The 15,475-nt window shown below is 45.5% G+C and overlaps 1 protein-coding gene across 1 annotated transcript in view; it reads left to right on the top strand.

The window, feature by feature from the left end:
• The first annotated feature begins 6,880 nt into the window (after positions 1-6,880).
• Positions 6,881-15,475, top strand: part of MRPS31 (mitochondrial ribosomal protein S31) — a 30,732-nt gene continuing 22,137 nt past the window's right edge. Inside the window, exons 1-3 of the mRNA XM_077810722.1 lie at positions 6,881-7,023; positions 10,090-10,389; positions 12,642-12,800. Of these exons, the coding sequence (XP_077666848.1) occupies positions 6,920-7,023; positions 10,090-10,389; positions 12,642-12,800 (563 nt within the window). The 5' untranslated portion in view covers positions 6,881-6,919. The remainder of the gene's footprint in view (positions 7,024-10,089; positions 10,390-12,641; positions 12,801-15,475) is intronic.

Below are 15,475 nucleotides of genomic sequence, written 5' to 3'. Positions count from 1 at the left end.
GGGTTCTGCTGCTGGCCACCAGGTCCTGCCCAGCCACCGGGTCTGGGGTCCTGGACACAGCCCCATGCCCAGGGTTCCGCACCTGCCCCTAACTGTGACCCCAGCCTCCACCATCTTACCCCAGTCCGCGTCCTTCCATCACAGAGCCACAGCCCTGCTCCCAGCCCCAGCTCTAGGGGGTGGTGAGGGGTGCAGACAGGGGTAAGAGGGCTGCACCCCCATTCCAAAAACTGTTCCAGCACCACTGCCTTTGGTCATTTTTGCCGCTTGCCTCTGGATCCTTTCCAGTTTCTTTACATCCTTTATATACAGCAGAGGTGGGCAAACTACCGTCCATGGGCCACATTTGGCTCGCAGAACCATCCTGCCTGGCTCCTGAGCTCCCGGACAGGGAGGCTACCCCCGGCCTCTCCCCCACCAGCGCTCTGGGTAGCGTGGCTGGCTCCAGCTGGGCTGCGCAGCTGCAGGCTCCTGCCGCTCTGCGTGGCATGGTAAGAGGGCGGGGGGGGGGGGAGGGTTTGGATAAGGGGCAGGTGGTTCTGGGGGGGCAGTCAGGGAACAGGGAACAGGGAGGGTTGGATAGGTGTGGGAGTTGGGGGGGCTATCAGGAGGCGGCGGTGTGGATAGGGGTTGCGGCAGTCAGGGGACAGGGAGCAGGGGGGTTATATAGGGGGTGGGGTCCTGGGGGGGCGGTTAGGGGCAGGGGGTCCCGGGAGGGGGCGGTCAGGGAACAAGGAGCCGGGGGGGGGGGGTGGATGAGTCAGGGGTTCTGAGAGGGGCAGGAAGTGGGAGGGGTGGATAGGGGGGTGAGGACCCAGCTGTTTGGGGAGGCACAGCCTTCCCTACCTGGCCCTCCATATAGTTTCATAACCCTGATGTGGCCCTCGGGCCAAAAAGTTTGCCCACCCCTGCTATACAGTGATGACTAAAATTGCACACAGTACTCCAACTGAGCACTAACCAGTGCTGAGTACAGCAGTACTATCACCTCCTGTGACATGCATGCTCTGCCTCTGTTAATGCAACGCAAAACTGCATTTGCTTTTTTTTGTAACAGCAAGGCAGCATCCTTTCCCCCTTTCTCACACAAGGTGTATGGGGTGGGGCAATCTTTTGGGGAACACAAAACAAACAACCCAAACCTTTCATGCCTTCTTTACAGTAATTTAAAGCTGCCTTTCCCTGGATCAGCTCTGCACAGAATGGCGCCATTGTAAACACTTCAGCTCTATCTCAGAATGGAGCCTGAGAAGGAACGATTGTACTCATACACCAGAGGGATTAAATGGAGTCCATAGAGTTTCTGTTGAGTCAATGAATTTCTATGTATACAGTTTGCACCCAGGATATGATATAGTTCTGTGAATTTGTCTATGTTAAGTACCATTCATTAATGTCATACTCCAGAGTATTTCGTGCTATAGAATGAATCCTACACTTATGAGAGGCATGGAAATCTAATTTAATGTTACCCAGCTCAGATACCTGAATAGGTTTTCAGGAACCCTTTAAAATAAGTATATATGGTTTGCTCAGAGCCAGTGAAGTATCTATTTAGAATGCTATTTTAAAGAGTGAGTTAACAAAACCTCAAAGGATGAAGTGAGTGAAAATGAGAAATGCAGTTTCTGAGAAAAGATCAAAGGACAGATTCTGTGTTCTGCCACAGTAACAGTAGCCAGAATTGTGCTGTAGGGAGTAGGGGGAGAAATCCCTCACAAGAGATGTAGTATACTGCCTCATTGCAAGACCTGGCACAAGAGGCAGGAGTTAGTGGTGACTCTGTGGCAGAGGGCACTGTGGCGTTTCTGCGCTGTGACACACTCCATATGCAGTCTAGGAAGAGGAGAGAAGGTGCATTAATCCACCTTTATGCTCTTAGGATTCTGGGCTGCTCTGGGAGACAGTGTGGCCACTGGTGTAAATTAGAATAGCTATGGACTACTCTAATATATGGGAGCCACCCATCCTGAAGGCACAATGGTGAACCTGAAGCTACCTTTTTGCTCTCTATTCTGGCCTGCACCTTCTGAGTTGCCCCTCTAGGAGGTGCAGCACAGAACCTCAACCCAAATAACATTTAAGCTCGGATGTAAGATTTATGCTTCAAAAGAATTACAGTGTTTCCATAGTGCATGACTGCAGATAGGTTTTACTGCAATTCTACATCCCATAGAAAGTGCCAGTGCTCCATCTAGCCCAGTATCCTGTCCCAAGAGTACCACGTGCTCTGGAGGAAGGTGCAAGAAATCTGAAGTGGGTATATATGGAATAATCTGTCCATAGTGGAAGTTTCTTTTAACTCTCTTTATTAGATTGGTTTATGCCCTGCAGCATGAGGGCTTATATCCCTTTCAGATTTTTGTTTCTCTTTTTTTTTTTTATTGTGGAAATAACAGAGTCAATGCTCCAACTAAAAAACGTCTTATCTATTTCAATTACAGTAAAATGAAACCAGGGATGGTGCTGTGTCCTGCTTTTCCAGTGCCTGTCTAAAATTGGGATGAGAATGAGAGTAAACTTGTTTAGGTTTAATTCAGATCAGTCTGTACCTTAATGGGCACGGTCTACAATGACAATCTTTCTCAGGCGTCTCACAATTATTTTTTATTTTAATATTCTTTATTTTTTGCATTGTTCCTCCAAAAATATAACTATTGGGTACATGCCAGTATCTACCAGCTGGTTTTTAAAGTATACAGTCATATAATCCCAGATGTTTATAGCTTTTCACTTTGCCCCCATATTTACGAATGTCTACAGAAACAATGTTTTGGAAATTCAAATTGACAAAGATGTCAGTTGGCACTGTTGGCTACTAATGTCCATTTAACTATTACCAAATCAGCCCTGGTGTGTCCTCCTCTCCTTGTGACAGGAAATATCTCTAAAACTGACTCATTTTAATGGCGCCATTGGATGACAGAAATAATGAAAAACATCTGACTGGACACATTAGTTTAATTAATACATATTTAAAATAACATTCTTCAGGGGTATGTGCCATATGGCCAAACCAGAAAAGGAGTTTACCCTTCAGAGTGTTGAGTACCCTCAACTTCCACTAAAAGCTTTGGAAATTGAGAGCCCTTAAACACCTTACAGGAGCCAATTGGCACATCATGGGATTGGATCCATATGTCTATAATTCCAGCAGGCATGATGAAACCACATGAAAATTCAGAAAGTAAAGGCTTCTTTACATGTAATATAACTTTTTACAGTTTTTGATTAAGACTTGATTTAGACCAAAGATCAGAAAAATATGCAATGCAGAGAAGTTTGAGAAACAGCTGCACTATTGTGCATAATGCTTTGCTCAGTCCATACACTTGTATACAAACATAAGAATGGCCAGACCGGGTCAGACCAATAGTCTACCTAGCCCCATATCCTGTCTTCTGTCAGTGGCCAGTGCCAGATACTTCAGAGGGAATGAACAGAACAGGGCAATTACTGAGTGATCCATTCCCTTTCGTCCAGGCCCAGCTTCTGACAGATACAGGTTTAGGGACAAGGGGCAGCCCAGGGCATGGGGTTGCATCCCTGACCAGCTTGGCTAATAGCCATTGATGGACCTATCCTCCATGAACTTACTTAATTTTTTTTTAACCCAGTTATGGCCTTCAAAACATTGCTTGGCAATGAGTTCCAGAGGTTGACTATGCATTGGCTGAAGAAGTACTTCTTTATATTTGTTTTAAACCTGCTGCCTATTAATTTCATCAGGTAACCCGAGGTTCTATTGTTATGTAAAGGAGTAAATAACACTTCCCTATTGACTTTTTCCACGCCATTCATGATTTTATAGATTTCTATCGTATCCCCCCCTTACAGTCCTAGTCTTTCTGAAAATCCAAATTCACTTTATAAACTGGATCACCCTTGTCCACATGCTTTTCGTCCCCCTTGAAGAATTCTAATAGATTGGTGAGGCATGATTTTTCTTTTTTCTATGTTGACGCTTCCCCACCTACGTGCAGGGATGAAAAGTAACTTAAAAGACTTATCGGTACTCCAGAGTCCTGAGCAGGGGGCATGGCCTCGACTGGAAGAGGCATGGCCTCGACCGGAAGATGCATGGCTGGGGCCTTTAAATCACCCCCAGAGCTACCAGCTGCAGAGGCAACTGGGAGCCCCGGGGCTCAGGGGTGATTTAAAGGGCCCCAGGTTCCGGCCGCCACTACCCCAGCGGAGCTCCAGGTCCTTTAAATCACCGCCGGAGCCCTGCCACTGCTACCCTGAGGCTCCGGCAGCGGGGCTCAGGGGGCCCTTTAAAGCACCTCCGGAGCCCTGCCGCCGCTACCCCAGGGGCTCTGGCAGCGGAGCTCAAATGTTGTGAGATGCACAATCGAACTGTGAGAGTTGGCAACACTTAGACACCAGGGTAAAAGTGGAGTAAATGAGATAAGAATCAGGCTATGTGAGTGCAGTCTCTCACATGCCCTCATTCCATCTGTTCCTTCATTCACTTACTCTCTCCTCGCTCTACCTTAGCTCAGTCTCCTTCCTTATCCATTCCATCTCCCACATTGATTATTTCTACTACTCACTCTTTCTTTTCACTGTTTCCCACCCTTTCCTTCTCCCTCATTTCATGCAGGGCCGTCCCTACCCACATGCAAAATACACAGCTGTGTAGGGCACCAGGATTTTGGGGCACCAAATTTCCTGGTGCCCTACGCAGCTGCGTGCTGCTCCAGCCCCTGCTCCACCTCTTCTCCATGGCTCCCATCCCTGCTCCGTCCCAGCCCTGCCTCTTCCTGCACCAGCCCCACCCCCACTCCGCCCCTTCCCCAAAGCCCCTGTCCCTGCTCCACCTCCACCCTCACTCCCCTGATGACTGCAGCAGGGGTTGTGCCTGCACTCACTGGTGGCGGTAAGTGGAGTGACCTGACCCCAGCCCGCTCTGCTCTGCCAGCTCCCAGCCGCATCACCGGTCAGTGCTGGGGAGCGGTTCCCCCCTGCCCCCCAAGGCAGGGAGCTTGGGGAGCAGAGCAGAGTGGACTGGGGCCGGGTTGCTCCACTTCCCGCCGCCCCATGAGTGCGGAGTCAGGCCTGCCCTGCACTCACTGGGCGACAGGAAGTGGAGCGACTCGGCTCCAACCTGCTCCGCTCCCCGGCTCGTGCTGGGGGGTGATTCCCCCCTGCCCCCCAAGCCTGTTCCTGCCCCCCCACGGAGGCCTGGGCCCCCCCTTGCAGGGTGTGTGGGGGCTGCGTAAGGCACCAAAATGGCTAGGGATGGCCCTGATTTCATGGTATATGCCTGTGTGTGAAAGACAGGGAAAGAAAGAGAGAAGAGAAAAGGGAAGAGAGAGAGAGAAGGACATGGTGAAGTGGAAGCCCTGGAGCCTGTTCCTACTTCCCACAGCTAGTGGCACCAAAAGTGGTGCTATATAAGGTATCACACCGGCCACCGACAGTACCTGGAGGCGTGAGCCGGAGCGACATCGTGCATCAACTACAAGAAAGGGACCGACTGTCCGTTGGACCATATAAACTGGAACCATAAACTCACTGAACATTAAATCTCACCAAATGAGGGTCAATCCGTCATCATCATCGTGTCCACTCATTATACTCCACACCTGAACATAGCCATTATAAGAACAACATACCCTCATATCTCAATGTCTGTACTTTAACCCGTTAATCTTTTACCCCCAATCTGGGATATTGCAGTTTATGTATTCCTTACGCCATCTGATCTTAAACCGAACTTCGCACCCCTTGATAATCTGTACATTATTCTCTGATACCCAGAAACATCTACACTTAAATTCTGTACCGTTCCCTTTTTTTTTAAAAAACCATCATCTTAATAAAATGCTTATATCTGAGCAGCAGGCACCTGTCTGTATTTGCTGCATCCCAGCAGGGTGCAGGCAGCCATGCAGATGCCCTATTTAGAGAGGATCCTGATTTTGAAGAATCCTGGAGAACAAGCAACCATAATATTCAGCTGGTTTTGATAAAAATTGACAGTGTAGGGCTCAAGAGAAATACTTTTCTTGGTCTGTCGTCTCTAATACCAATATTGATTACACGGCTGGAGGACTAAATTAAGAATAAAGACTAAAAGAACCCAATGTAGATAATTTGAAATGAAGCCTAAAATGGAGGGCATAATTATCAACAGCCATTTAAAAATGTAAACACAATGAAGGGAACAAAGGTATTCAGAGTACTAAAAGGAGCTGTAATTAGGAGTAGTGGTATATTAAAGAGAAAATATCTTTTTCTTATATAGACTCCTATTATCCTCCACTCCCTGTCCTGATTTTTCACAATTGCTGTCTGGTCACCCTACTTCATTCTCTCTCTCTCACACACAGTGGGGGTGGGCTGTAGGCAGGAAGAGTTCAAAAATCAAAAGACAAACCCCAGACAAATGTTAATCTTTAACACACGCCCCCCCCCAAAAAAAAACCCGCATGATTTTTTCTCTCTTGAGGTTGGCACTGCCGGGTAGAACCGTGTGTCATCTGCGCGTTGCTGGCACTTGTGTCCTTGTTGTCAGTTTGCCAACTGTCTATGAACAAAGTGACTTGCCCAAGGTCACTCAGGAAACCCGTGGTAGCGCCAGGAATTGAATCCAGTTCTCCTCACGCCCAATCCTCTGGCCACTGGACCATCCGCCCTCTCCCCACACTGGGGAAGCTTCTGGCCAACAACACAAAACTCTTGTTATTTGAAAACACACCCCTGTAGACGTGTCCCTCTCACTCTACCCGCGCTAGGCATGAAGTCACCAGCTAGCTCCCGCTTGCACAGCATGAGGCCAGGCCTCCCCTAGGGGAATCGATCCCGGAACCAGTTTCCTTGGCTACTGTTTCCAGGCGGAAAGTTGAGGAGACGGACCCACGCCCGGAGGGGGAGCGCTTAGGGGCGAGGGCACGCCGCTTTCTGGGCCGCCGAGATGTGGAGCCGCGTCTCTGCCGCCGGGAGCCGCACGCGCGGCGCCTGTCGCTGCCGCCTCCTCCTCGCCCTCCCCCGGGGCGCCCAGGAGCAGGGGCCGGGCAGGTGAGCTCCCTGCGTGGGGCGGGTCCCTGAGCGCGGGTCGGCGAGGCCGCTCCGGGTGCCGAGGTTTGTCAGCAGCGGCCCCAAGGCCGCGCTCGCAGTGAGACGGACCCGCCTGAAACGCGGTTCGGGCCGGGCCTGCCGCGCCCGAACCCCGAGGGCCCGAGCTGCGGCTTTCGGGGGGGTGACTGAATTGGCGGGGACTCGCCTCTGCCGGCGGGCAGAGGTGCAGGGTCACGCCCCGCCTGGGCGCCCGCGGCTTTTAACAAGCGGCCGCCGGAGAATTGTGGTGTTCTGCCTCCCAGCGCTCCGGGGAGCCGTTTGCAGTTTTCTCGGTGCGGTCCCATCCGCCGCTGGCTGACAGCCCAGGCCCACTCCACTGACTTCAGTGGGACTCAGTGGGCAGAGCCGGATTGTGAGAGTTGGCGGGTCTTTGTGTGGCTTTTTTATAAAGCAAGAACCGGGCAGGTTGGTCTCTAAGGTGCCACAAGTACTCCCGTGTGTGTGTGTGTGTTTTAACCGTGCAGGTGTATTTTCTGAGACTACTTTCAACTCGTTTTCTGACCTGGATTTCAAGTGAACGTAGTTTAAGTCCAGAAGGGACCATTAGATCATCTAGCCTGTTTGCCTATATACCATAAGCACTTAAATGTCATTGTTACCTCGGTATTGAGCTCAATAGCTTGTGTGTGGCTGAAGCATAATTGTGTGTGGCTAAAGGATCTCTCCCAGAAAGGCATCCAGTCTTAGTTTGGAGACACCAAGAGACTTTTCCCTTGTTAGTGTATTCCAGTGGTTGCCTCTTCCCTTGTTATTGAGCCTCTTCCCTTGTTAGTTTATTCCAGTGGTTGCTCATCACCCACTTTCAAAAAAATTTGTTTTATTTCTATTTTGAGTTTGTCTGACTTCAGCTTCCTGCCATTGTTTTTTTTTTTTTAATGCTTTTCTTCACTAGATTAAAGAGCTCTTTTGAACCCACCATTTTCTCCCTCTGAATTATCTACTGTAATCAAGTCACTTCACAATCTTCTTTTTTATAAGCTGAACAGACTGAGCTCTCTGTATGTCACTGGAAGTCCCATGAATCACTTTTGTGGCTCTTTTCTTCACCCTCTCTTTTTTCACATTGTTTTTAAACTGTGGACACCAGAACTGTCCACAGAATTCCAAGCAACAGTGCACCATATACAGAGGTAAAATCATCTCCCTTCTTCTACTCACTACTTCCCTATTTCTACATCTGAGGAACACATTGGCTCTTTTTGCCGCAGCATCACAATGGGAACTCATGTGGAGTGTTGCTTCTTAACTATAACACCAAAATCTTTAAGGTGTTTGTCCTCACAACGATGGGGAAAGTACTAGTATCCCCATTTTTACAGATGTGGAACTGAGATACAGAGAGACTAAAGGCTTATTCTAAACCAGAAGTTATACAGGTAATTGGCATGCTGTGAATTTATACCCCTATATTTATACCCATATCAGTCCCGGAGTGGACACTCCTTACGTTCTCTCTGATTTAGCCCCTATTGCTTTGAAAGCAGTTTAGGGTTTAAAATGCTGCTTAAGTACCAGCTCTACTGGGCTTATGATACTAGAGATGTCATGAAGTGTTTTCAAGGGCAGCTGGCTTACTTCATGTCATTTTCTTTCCCACCCCTCAGTGTCATTTGTGACAGGTCTTCTCATCCAAGGCAGTAGACTTCTCAGTGAGCTGGTAGTGCTGCTAGAGAATGGGGCTGCACATTTTTAGCATCCATCCACTGTTGGTGTCAGTTGTTATGTAGGTTATCATATACAAAAGTAAAAAACTATCATGTCTCTCCTTCTATCTTGTGATGCCAAACTGCTATATATATTTGTGGTCTCACCAGCACTTAAAATATGTGTGTGTGAGCAATAAAGCAATGCTGTCTGTTGGTACAGATGTATGCTCAAAGCGTTGGATAAAAATTAGCATGGTTTGGAAACTAGTATATTTTACAGGGCACTGGAGACATTTAACCACTTCCAATAAGAATTGTATTGTATTGTTTTTTTTACTTCAGAACTAGCTGTTTTCTGTCTTGAATGAAATACGTAAGCAAGGTAGCCTAATAATACAAGGATATCCTCTTTTTGAACAGTTTTTGAACATTTGGAGGGTATTTTGAAGAACTGATAATGCAAAGTATATAACATAGTAGTTATTGTAAGTGACTACAGCTTTCCCATGTTGATTTCTAAATTGCTCCTAATGCTTCATGCAGGGAGAAAATAATTACTTCCAATAAGTAATGCAAAATGAGCTGATAGGAAAAGATGCTTTTTGGGGGAAAAATTATGGAGAGACTGAATTGTAGTGGATAATAGCAAAGTCTGCTTGGTGTAAGTCAGAAGGCTTTCCACAGCCTAATTAACAGGGTTGTGAAGTGTTACTTAGTTTTTTTGTTCACAACATGCTTTTTTCACTGAAGGTGTTGGTTTATGCCTGTTTAATTTTCTCAATAGTATACTAATGTGTGGAACATATGTAGGTGCTTTTAAGCAGTCCATGAAGACTTACTTTGCTTAATATGTCAAAATGCTGAGACTGAAAATGTTGAGTGAGTGTGCAAAATATTCTGATGGATATGTGTGGCAATTGTGGTACTTTTGTTTTCCTAGAGTTCTAATGTGTTTACCTAGCAGACCTTAGTGGCTGATTTTCTGGTAAGGTTCTGAAGTTATCTGGTTTTCCAGTAGCCTTAACAAAGGCACAAGGTCACAAGACTGTTACAAGGTCCTGGTGTATACCTCAGCACAAAATGAAGCCCACAATTTGTCATAGTTATCAACCTGTTGTGGTTGTCTAACATCTCAGCATACTGTTTAGTGCAGAGTTACTTGTTGCCTTTCGATTCAGTTCATTCATGGAGAAAAGAAAGCTGTTTACATTATATCGCAGAAACCATAAAGACCTGCCTTCAGAGTAAAATTGTACATTTAAGTTACCCAGTTCAGTTTGTGCAAAATTAGGCCCAGTCAGTTATGACTAACAAAGCGGTTCTGTGTAAATTATACCTTTTCCCTTCCTATCTTGTCTAGTAAAACACAAAAGTGCTTTAGCACCAGCACTGGGTTCTACAACAAGGAAGATGAATCTGCCACTTCTACAGACAGTAGTGCTGAGAAGGCTTCAGAGAATCAGGAGAAGACAACACCAGGAAATGCAAAGAAGAATTTGTTGAACATTATTAGTGAAATGAAAGTAGAATTAAGTTCAAAGAAGAAGTTTCAGATACTAAAAACACGGAAGACCAAGGAGCAGACCAATGACCAGCCAGAAAGTATGGAGAGTGCAAGTAGCATGTTTCAGAAAGCTACAGCAGACAGTAAAGCTAAGAGGTAAAATGCAATATGCACAGTTCAAGTGTTTCTTCTTTGAAGTGGACTCTATTAATCTCTAGGACAAAATAGTAGCATAAAATGTCTTTTTCTTTGTATAGAAAAGAATCCTCTATGGGAACAGTCCTTTTGCTAATGGTACAGCTGTACCCTGCAAAAAGCAATAACAAATGGAATGGTTGCACTAAGCATGTATATTTACTCCATACTTGTATTCCTGGAATTGAAGCCTCAAAATGAAATGTTACTAGCTGTCCAGAGAAAATCAATTTAAGGGGAGTACGGGAATTTTCCCTTTTGAAATGCCATTACTCAGTTATGAGAAAATAAAATCTGGGAAAAGAAAGAAGTTACATCTCCTTTTAATTGCCTCTCTTTGCACACAATTGATCATATACAACTTACTTATTAAAAATGTAAACATGCAGCTAAACTCAGTTGTTCAGTTACAGTCCGAGAAAATCTTTCCTCTGAATAACTGCATACTTACATAAATGTATACTCCTGGGAGAATTCTGCACCCTGCAGCGGGCACAGAATTCATACCTTCTGCAGATTTCTTGGCTCCCCTGCAGAAAAATGGATGAACCAAGAAATCTGTGAGGAAACACATGCCCCTTCCGTGGCAGCCTGGCTGCCTCTGCTGGGAGCAGCTGGCAGCAGATCACCATGGGAGGGGAGGAGGAGAGACATTAAAGGTGTGGGGATGGGCTCCTGCCTTAACGTGAATGAGTGAGAGAGACTCAGGGCATGTCTTCACTCGCCTGTGGCTTGTGTAGTCATGGCATAGCGCTGGGAGAGAGCTCTCCCAGCGTTCTAAAAAAAACCACCCCCAAGAGCATGGCTCCCAGCGCTGGTGCACTGTCTGCACTGGCACTTTGCAGTGCTCAGGGGTGTGTTTTTCACACCCCTGAGTGAGAAAGTTGCAGCGCTGTAAAGTGCCAGTGGAGACAAGGCCTCACTCTGTCCCTCTGGTTGCTGTTGCTGCATCCTGGGCTTGGAGGGAGGCACAGGGCTGTGTGAAGCAGGGTCTGTCTCTGAGGCAGAGCAGAGATGTAACAACTAAAGGGGCAGGCTGCTAATGTTCCCATTGTTAATTAATTGCTCCTGTTATTCAGTTAAGACTCCTTTACCTTGCCAGAGTGATGTAAAGGAACCTTATTGCAAATGACAGTAATGGAATTCTCAGCTAGAAAGGTCTGTGTGCTTTCTAACTCTTTTTTTCCTGTGCCAGAGAGGCACAATGGGGTTGGATTACTGCTCAGGATCTATTTTACATACCCATTTAAAAAAAATGCAGGACAGTGATTAGCAAAACTGTATGACTTTCATGTGTGAAAGTCTGAGCAATTTAAAGAGACAGTCTACTTTACAGACCACCAAAATAAAAGTAATATCTTTGAAATGAAAATCCAGGATTATAACTGCAATGCAGGGTCTTGGTTACCAGGTATTTGTAACTTTCATGTGTTTAGAAAATGCTGAACAGTTACTGTGATGGTTTGGTTTTTTTTTTTTTTTTGGGGGGGGGGAGTGTATGGTAGTTTAAATATATTACCAAAGTAAGTGAAACTGGTGTGATTATATTGCATTATTTTGACAAATAAAATATGCAGAATTTTGGATTTTTTGGTGCAGAATTCCCCCAGGAGTAAATATATTGTCACTATCTATTGGGATAATGCTTAACAAAGGGAAATCTTTACACCTAAATATAGTGGTTAAAATCATGCCAAATTGGTAAAGGAACAGTAGTCATAGTTAAATCATACCTATGAGATATATGAAAAAAAGGATTTTTTGTCTGTGACTAAAAATCCTATCTCAGTAGCAATCTTTTATACTCTTCTCTTCAGGAGTTGATTGGTAGCTGTGCCTTAATGACTGCTTTATTTTTTCCATTTATAGCTGACACTGTGTATAGGTCTTGGCATTATAACTGTACTCTGTTTAGGAAGGGTTGAGCAAAGCTTTTTTTTTTTTTTTTTTTTTTTTTAAAAGCTTGTCTGATGGTTGTTCAGTGACATTAGGCTATCCCTACTTTGATTTAAGAACACCAACTCTGCAGTGCCACCCAACCTCTGGCAGTTTTGTGCAGCAAGAGACAAACTTGGGCCTCTTCTTTGATAGCATATAACTATTACCTGTAAGTCATTAAGACGTAAAATAACCAGTTACAATAAAAAATGGCTTGTGGAAAAAATGACGCATAGATCTTGATTTTTATGTTTTTCACCTCTTGTCTCTTACAGGAGCAAGCCTCTCAATCCAGAATTGGTGGAAGCTGCCTCTGCTGTTGCATCTTCGTTACCTTTTGACAGGAAACGGACAGTATCAGAGTTACTTGCACAACTAAGAAAGCATGAAGAAGCCACTGATGCACAGAAAAGAGGGGAAACGACTAACATAAGGTATGTAGATTGAATATTCCCCAGTAGTGCTGAAGCCTCTAATATTACACTGTCAAATTTAAGGTGGTTGAGGACTTTATATCCGAAAAACTGCTCTAAAAAGACATGCTTGAGCATGTTATCCTTTTTTAAAAAGCTAATGACTGAAGTGCAGTAGTCTGTTTGTACTAAATTCCTTCTGTAACTTTCAAGTCATCCAGCTTGCATCCTTCCTCTAGAGCAGCCTTTCAAAATTCTAGTGTCTGCTTTCTCAAGGGTGGTTGGTTGGTTGGTTTTTTTTTTTTTGGATGGGCTAATAAAAGTATCATTAGATTTATTTTTTGTAATCTTCATCAACCATCACTAAGATAGAAAGTCTGAAAGTTCATCTGTATGGACTGGTAAATTTTAATGGCTGTTTTTGAAAGCTGCACTAAGTAAAGCAACCTCTATTTATAGTCCCACCCTACCCTTCAAAAATTTCCAGGCAGCCCAATAAACTCATCCCTTGGCACATTTCCTTTTTTTATGTGGCTTCCAGCCAGGCAAACAACACTTATTTGGAAACTGTGAAGGAACCGTGTATACTGCCCTTTTGTTTGGTGATGACAAAAGACAGGCTGCTGACTTCTGCTACTTTCAATGTAGCAGCTCAGAAAATGCTGACTAAAAAGCAGAAAACTGGATCTTCAGCAACTGAGAATGTGGAAGCCTGTGATTATGCATGTTTGCAGTAACAAACTACAAGTAGTTTATAGATTTATTTTTTAATATGTCATATGAAAATAACTAGATTTGGGGCAAATTCAGATAAGGAATTAACTGGTAAAGTGATAGGAAATGTGGATTCATAAGACTGATGAAAAGTTATTTGTGGGGTTTTATAGGGATTAGTTATAGGGCCTTTTGTGTTCAGTAAATATACCGATTAGTAGCAGAGAAAGTAGCCAAGAGCGTTAATATTTGCTGCTGATACATGCCATTTCCATCAGTGAAAACTAAGGAGGATTGTGACACAGTCTAGATGGTTACAAATAAACAAAATGGTGGGGAAGCACAATGGTAGATGAACGTTAACTTTGTTAAATATAAGGTAATGCATATTCTTGAGAGAGTGTCTGTGGGAAAGAGAGAAACTATGTAACCTTGCCATACAGGTAGATGAATTCGTAATTCTCAGTCAAAAGAACTAGGGGTTATTGTGGACAAGTAAATGAAGTTCTCTCTCCAGATGCTTAGAAGCTTGGGTGCATTTAAAAAAAGTGATGGTGGAAACTAATAAGACATTAGATAATGCACAATGGTATACATTTTCCTGGAGTAATATGTTTAGGTTAGGTCCTCTCCTCTCAACGGAAATGTAAAACATCCAGAGAAGGTTGATAGAAATGGCTAGAGATGCTGTGGGTATTGCATCCCTTTGGATTATTTAGGTCAGTGGTTTTCAACCTTTTTTCTTTTGCAGACCTCTAAAAAATTTCAAATGCAGGTGCAGACCAGTGTTCCCTCTAATTTTTCCCACACATGTGCAGAATGAATTTTGTTATGTACAGCAATATGGAGGTGATGTGTCACACATCACCTCCATATTGATGCACATAACAAAATTCATGGGGTGGGAATGGGGCCAAGGGGTTTGGAGTGGGGCTCAGGGCTGGGGCAGAGGATTGGGGTGTGGGGCAGGGGGTTTGAGGGCTCCAGGGTGGGGCTGGGGCAGAGGGTTTGGTGCAGGGGGGTGAGGACTCTGGCTGGGGGTGGGGCTCTGGGGTGGGGCCGGGATGAGGGGTTTCGGGTGCAGGTTGTCCAGGGGCTACGGCAGGGTGACAGGACCCCCTGCAGCAGCACCTGGGCTGAGGGAGAGGTGCCTCTCCTGTAGCAGGTCCATGCTGGGGCTGGGGGAGGGTTGCCTTTCCCCCGACCGCTGCGAGTCCAGGCAGGTCCATGCTGGGGCTGGCGGGGAGAGCCGCCATTCCCCACAGCGGCAGGTCCGTGCTGGGGAGAGAGGCATCTCTCCCCATCCCAGCCCTGAGCCTCTGCGTGGGGCTTAACAGGCAGCTGTGCAGCTCAGAGGGAACTTAGGTGCTGACCCTTTTGGGAAATCTTCAACATAGTCTGTGGACCGCCAGGGTCCATGGACCACAGCTTGAAAATCATTGATGTAGGTGAAGGAGTTAAAGGAGATTTGACTGAGCTGTGTAAAAAAACTGATCATTTTCTCCATTTAGTTCTTTTATAGCCTTAAGGAAAGGCTAAAGGAAATACTCTTAAGTTAAGATGAACAAACAAGGCAATATTTCTTCCTATTTTGTATTGTGAACACGTGGAATTCACTGCTGCTGGAGGTTGAGACGTGGCTGGATTTGAATGGATTGCTAATTGCTTGCAACTAGGGCTTGATTAAATTTACCAGACTCCTACTAGCCAGTGATAGATTTAAGAGGCCCCACAAGTAAGGCTTTGGGCAATGCTCTGGTGAGAAGCCCAGCACTCCTTGCTACAAGCTGCTGGGAAGGATACTTGTTCCTTGGTCCCGTTTGGGGTGTGAGGAGGTTCTGTGTTTAGCATAGAAGCTGTACTACCCTCCACCTACTGGAAAGGAGCGGGAACTTGGTCTTTACTCCTCATCAAGGTCCTCTGGCTTCCCTAAGTGGGTAGGGTGTTTGCTCTTCCTTCCAGGAGCTGTGAGAAGTAATAGC

Source organism: Eretmochelys imbricata, chromosome 1 (genome assembly GCF_965152235.1).
Source record: "Eretmochelys imbricata isolate rEreImb1 chromosome 1, rEreImb1.hap1, whole genome shotgun sequence".
Classification (NCBI taxonomy): domain Eukaryota; kingdom Metazoa; phylum Chordata; order Testudines; family Cheloniidae; genus Eretmochelys; species Eretmochelys imbricata.
The sequence above is the reverse complement of the archived record's forward strand: the minus strand, read 5'-3'. Positions and strand labels throughout refer to the sequence as shown.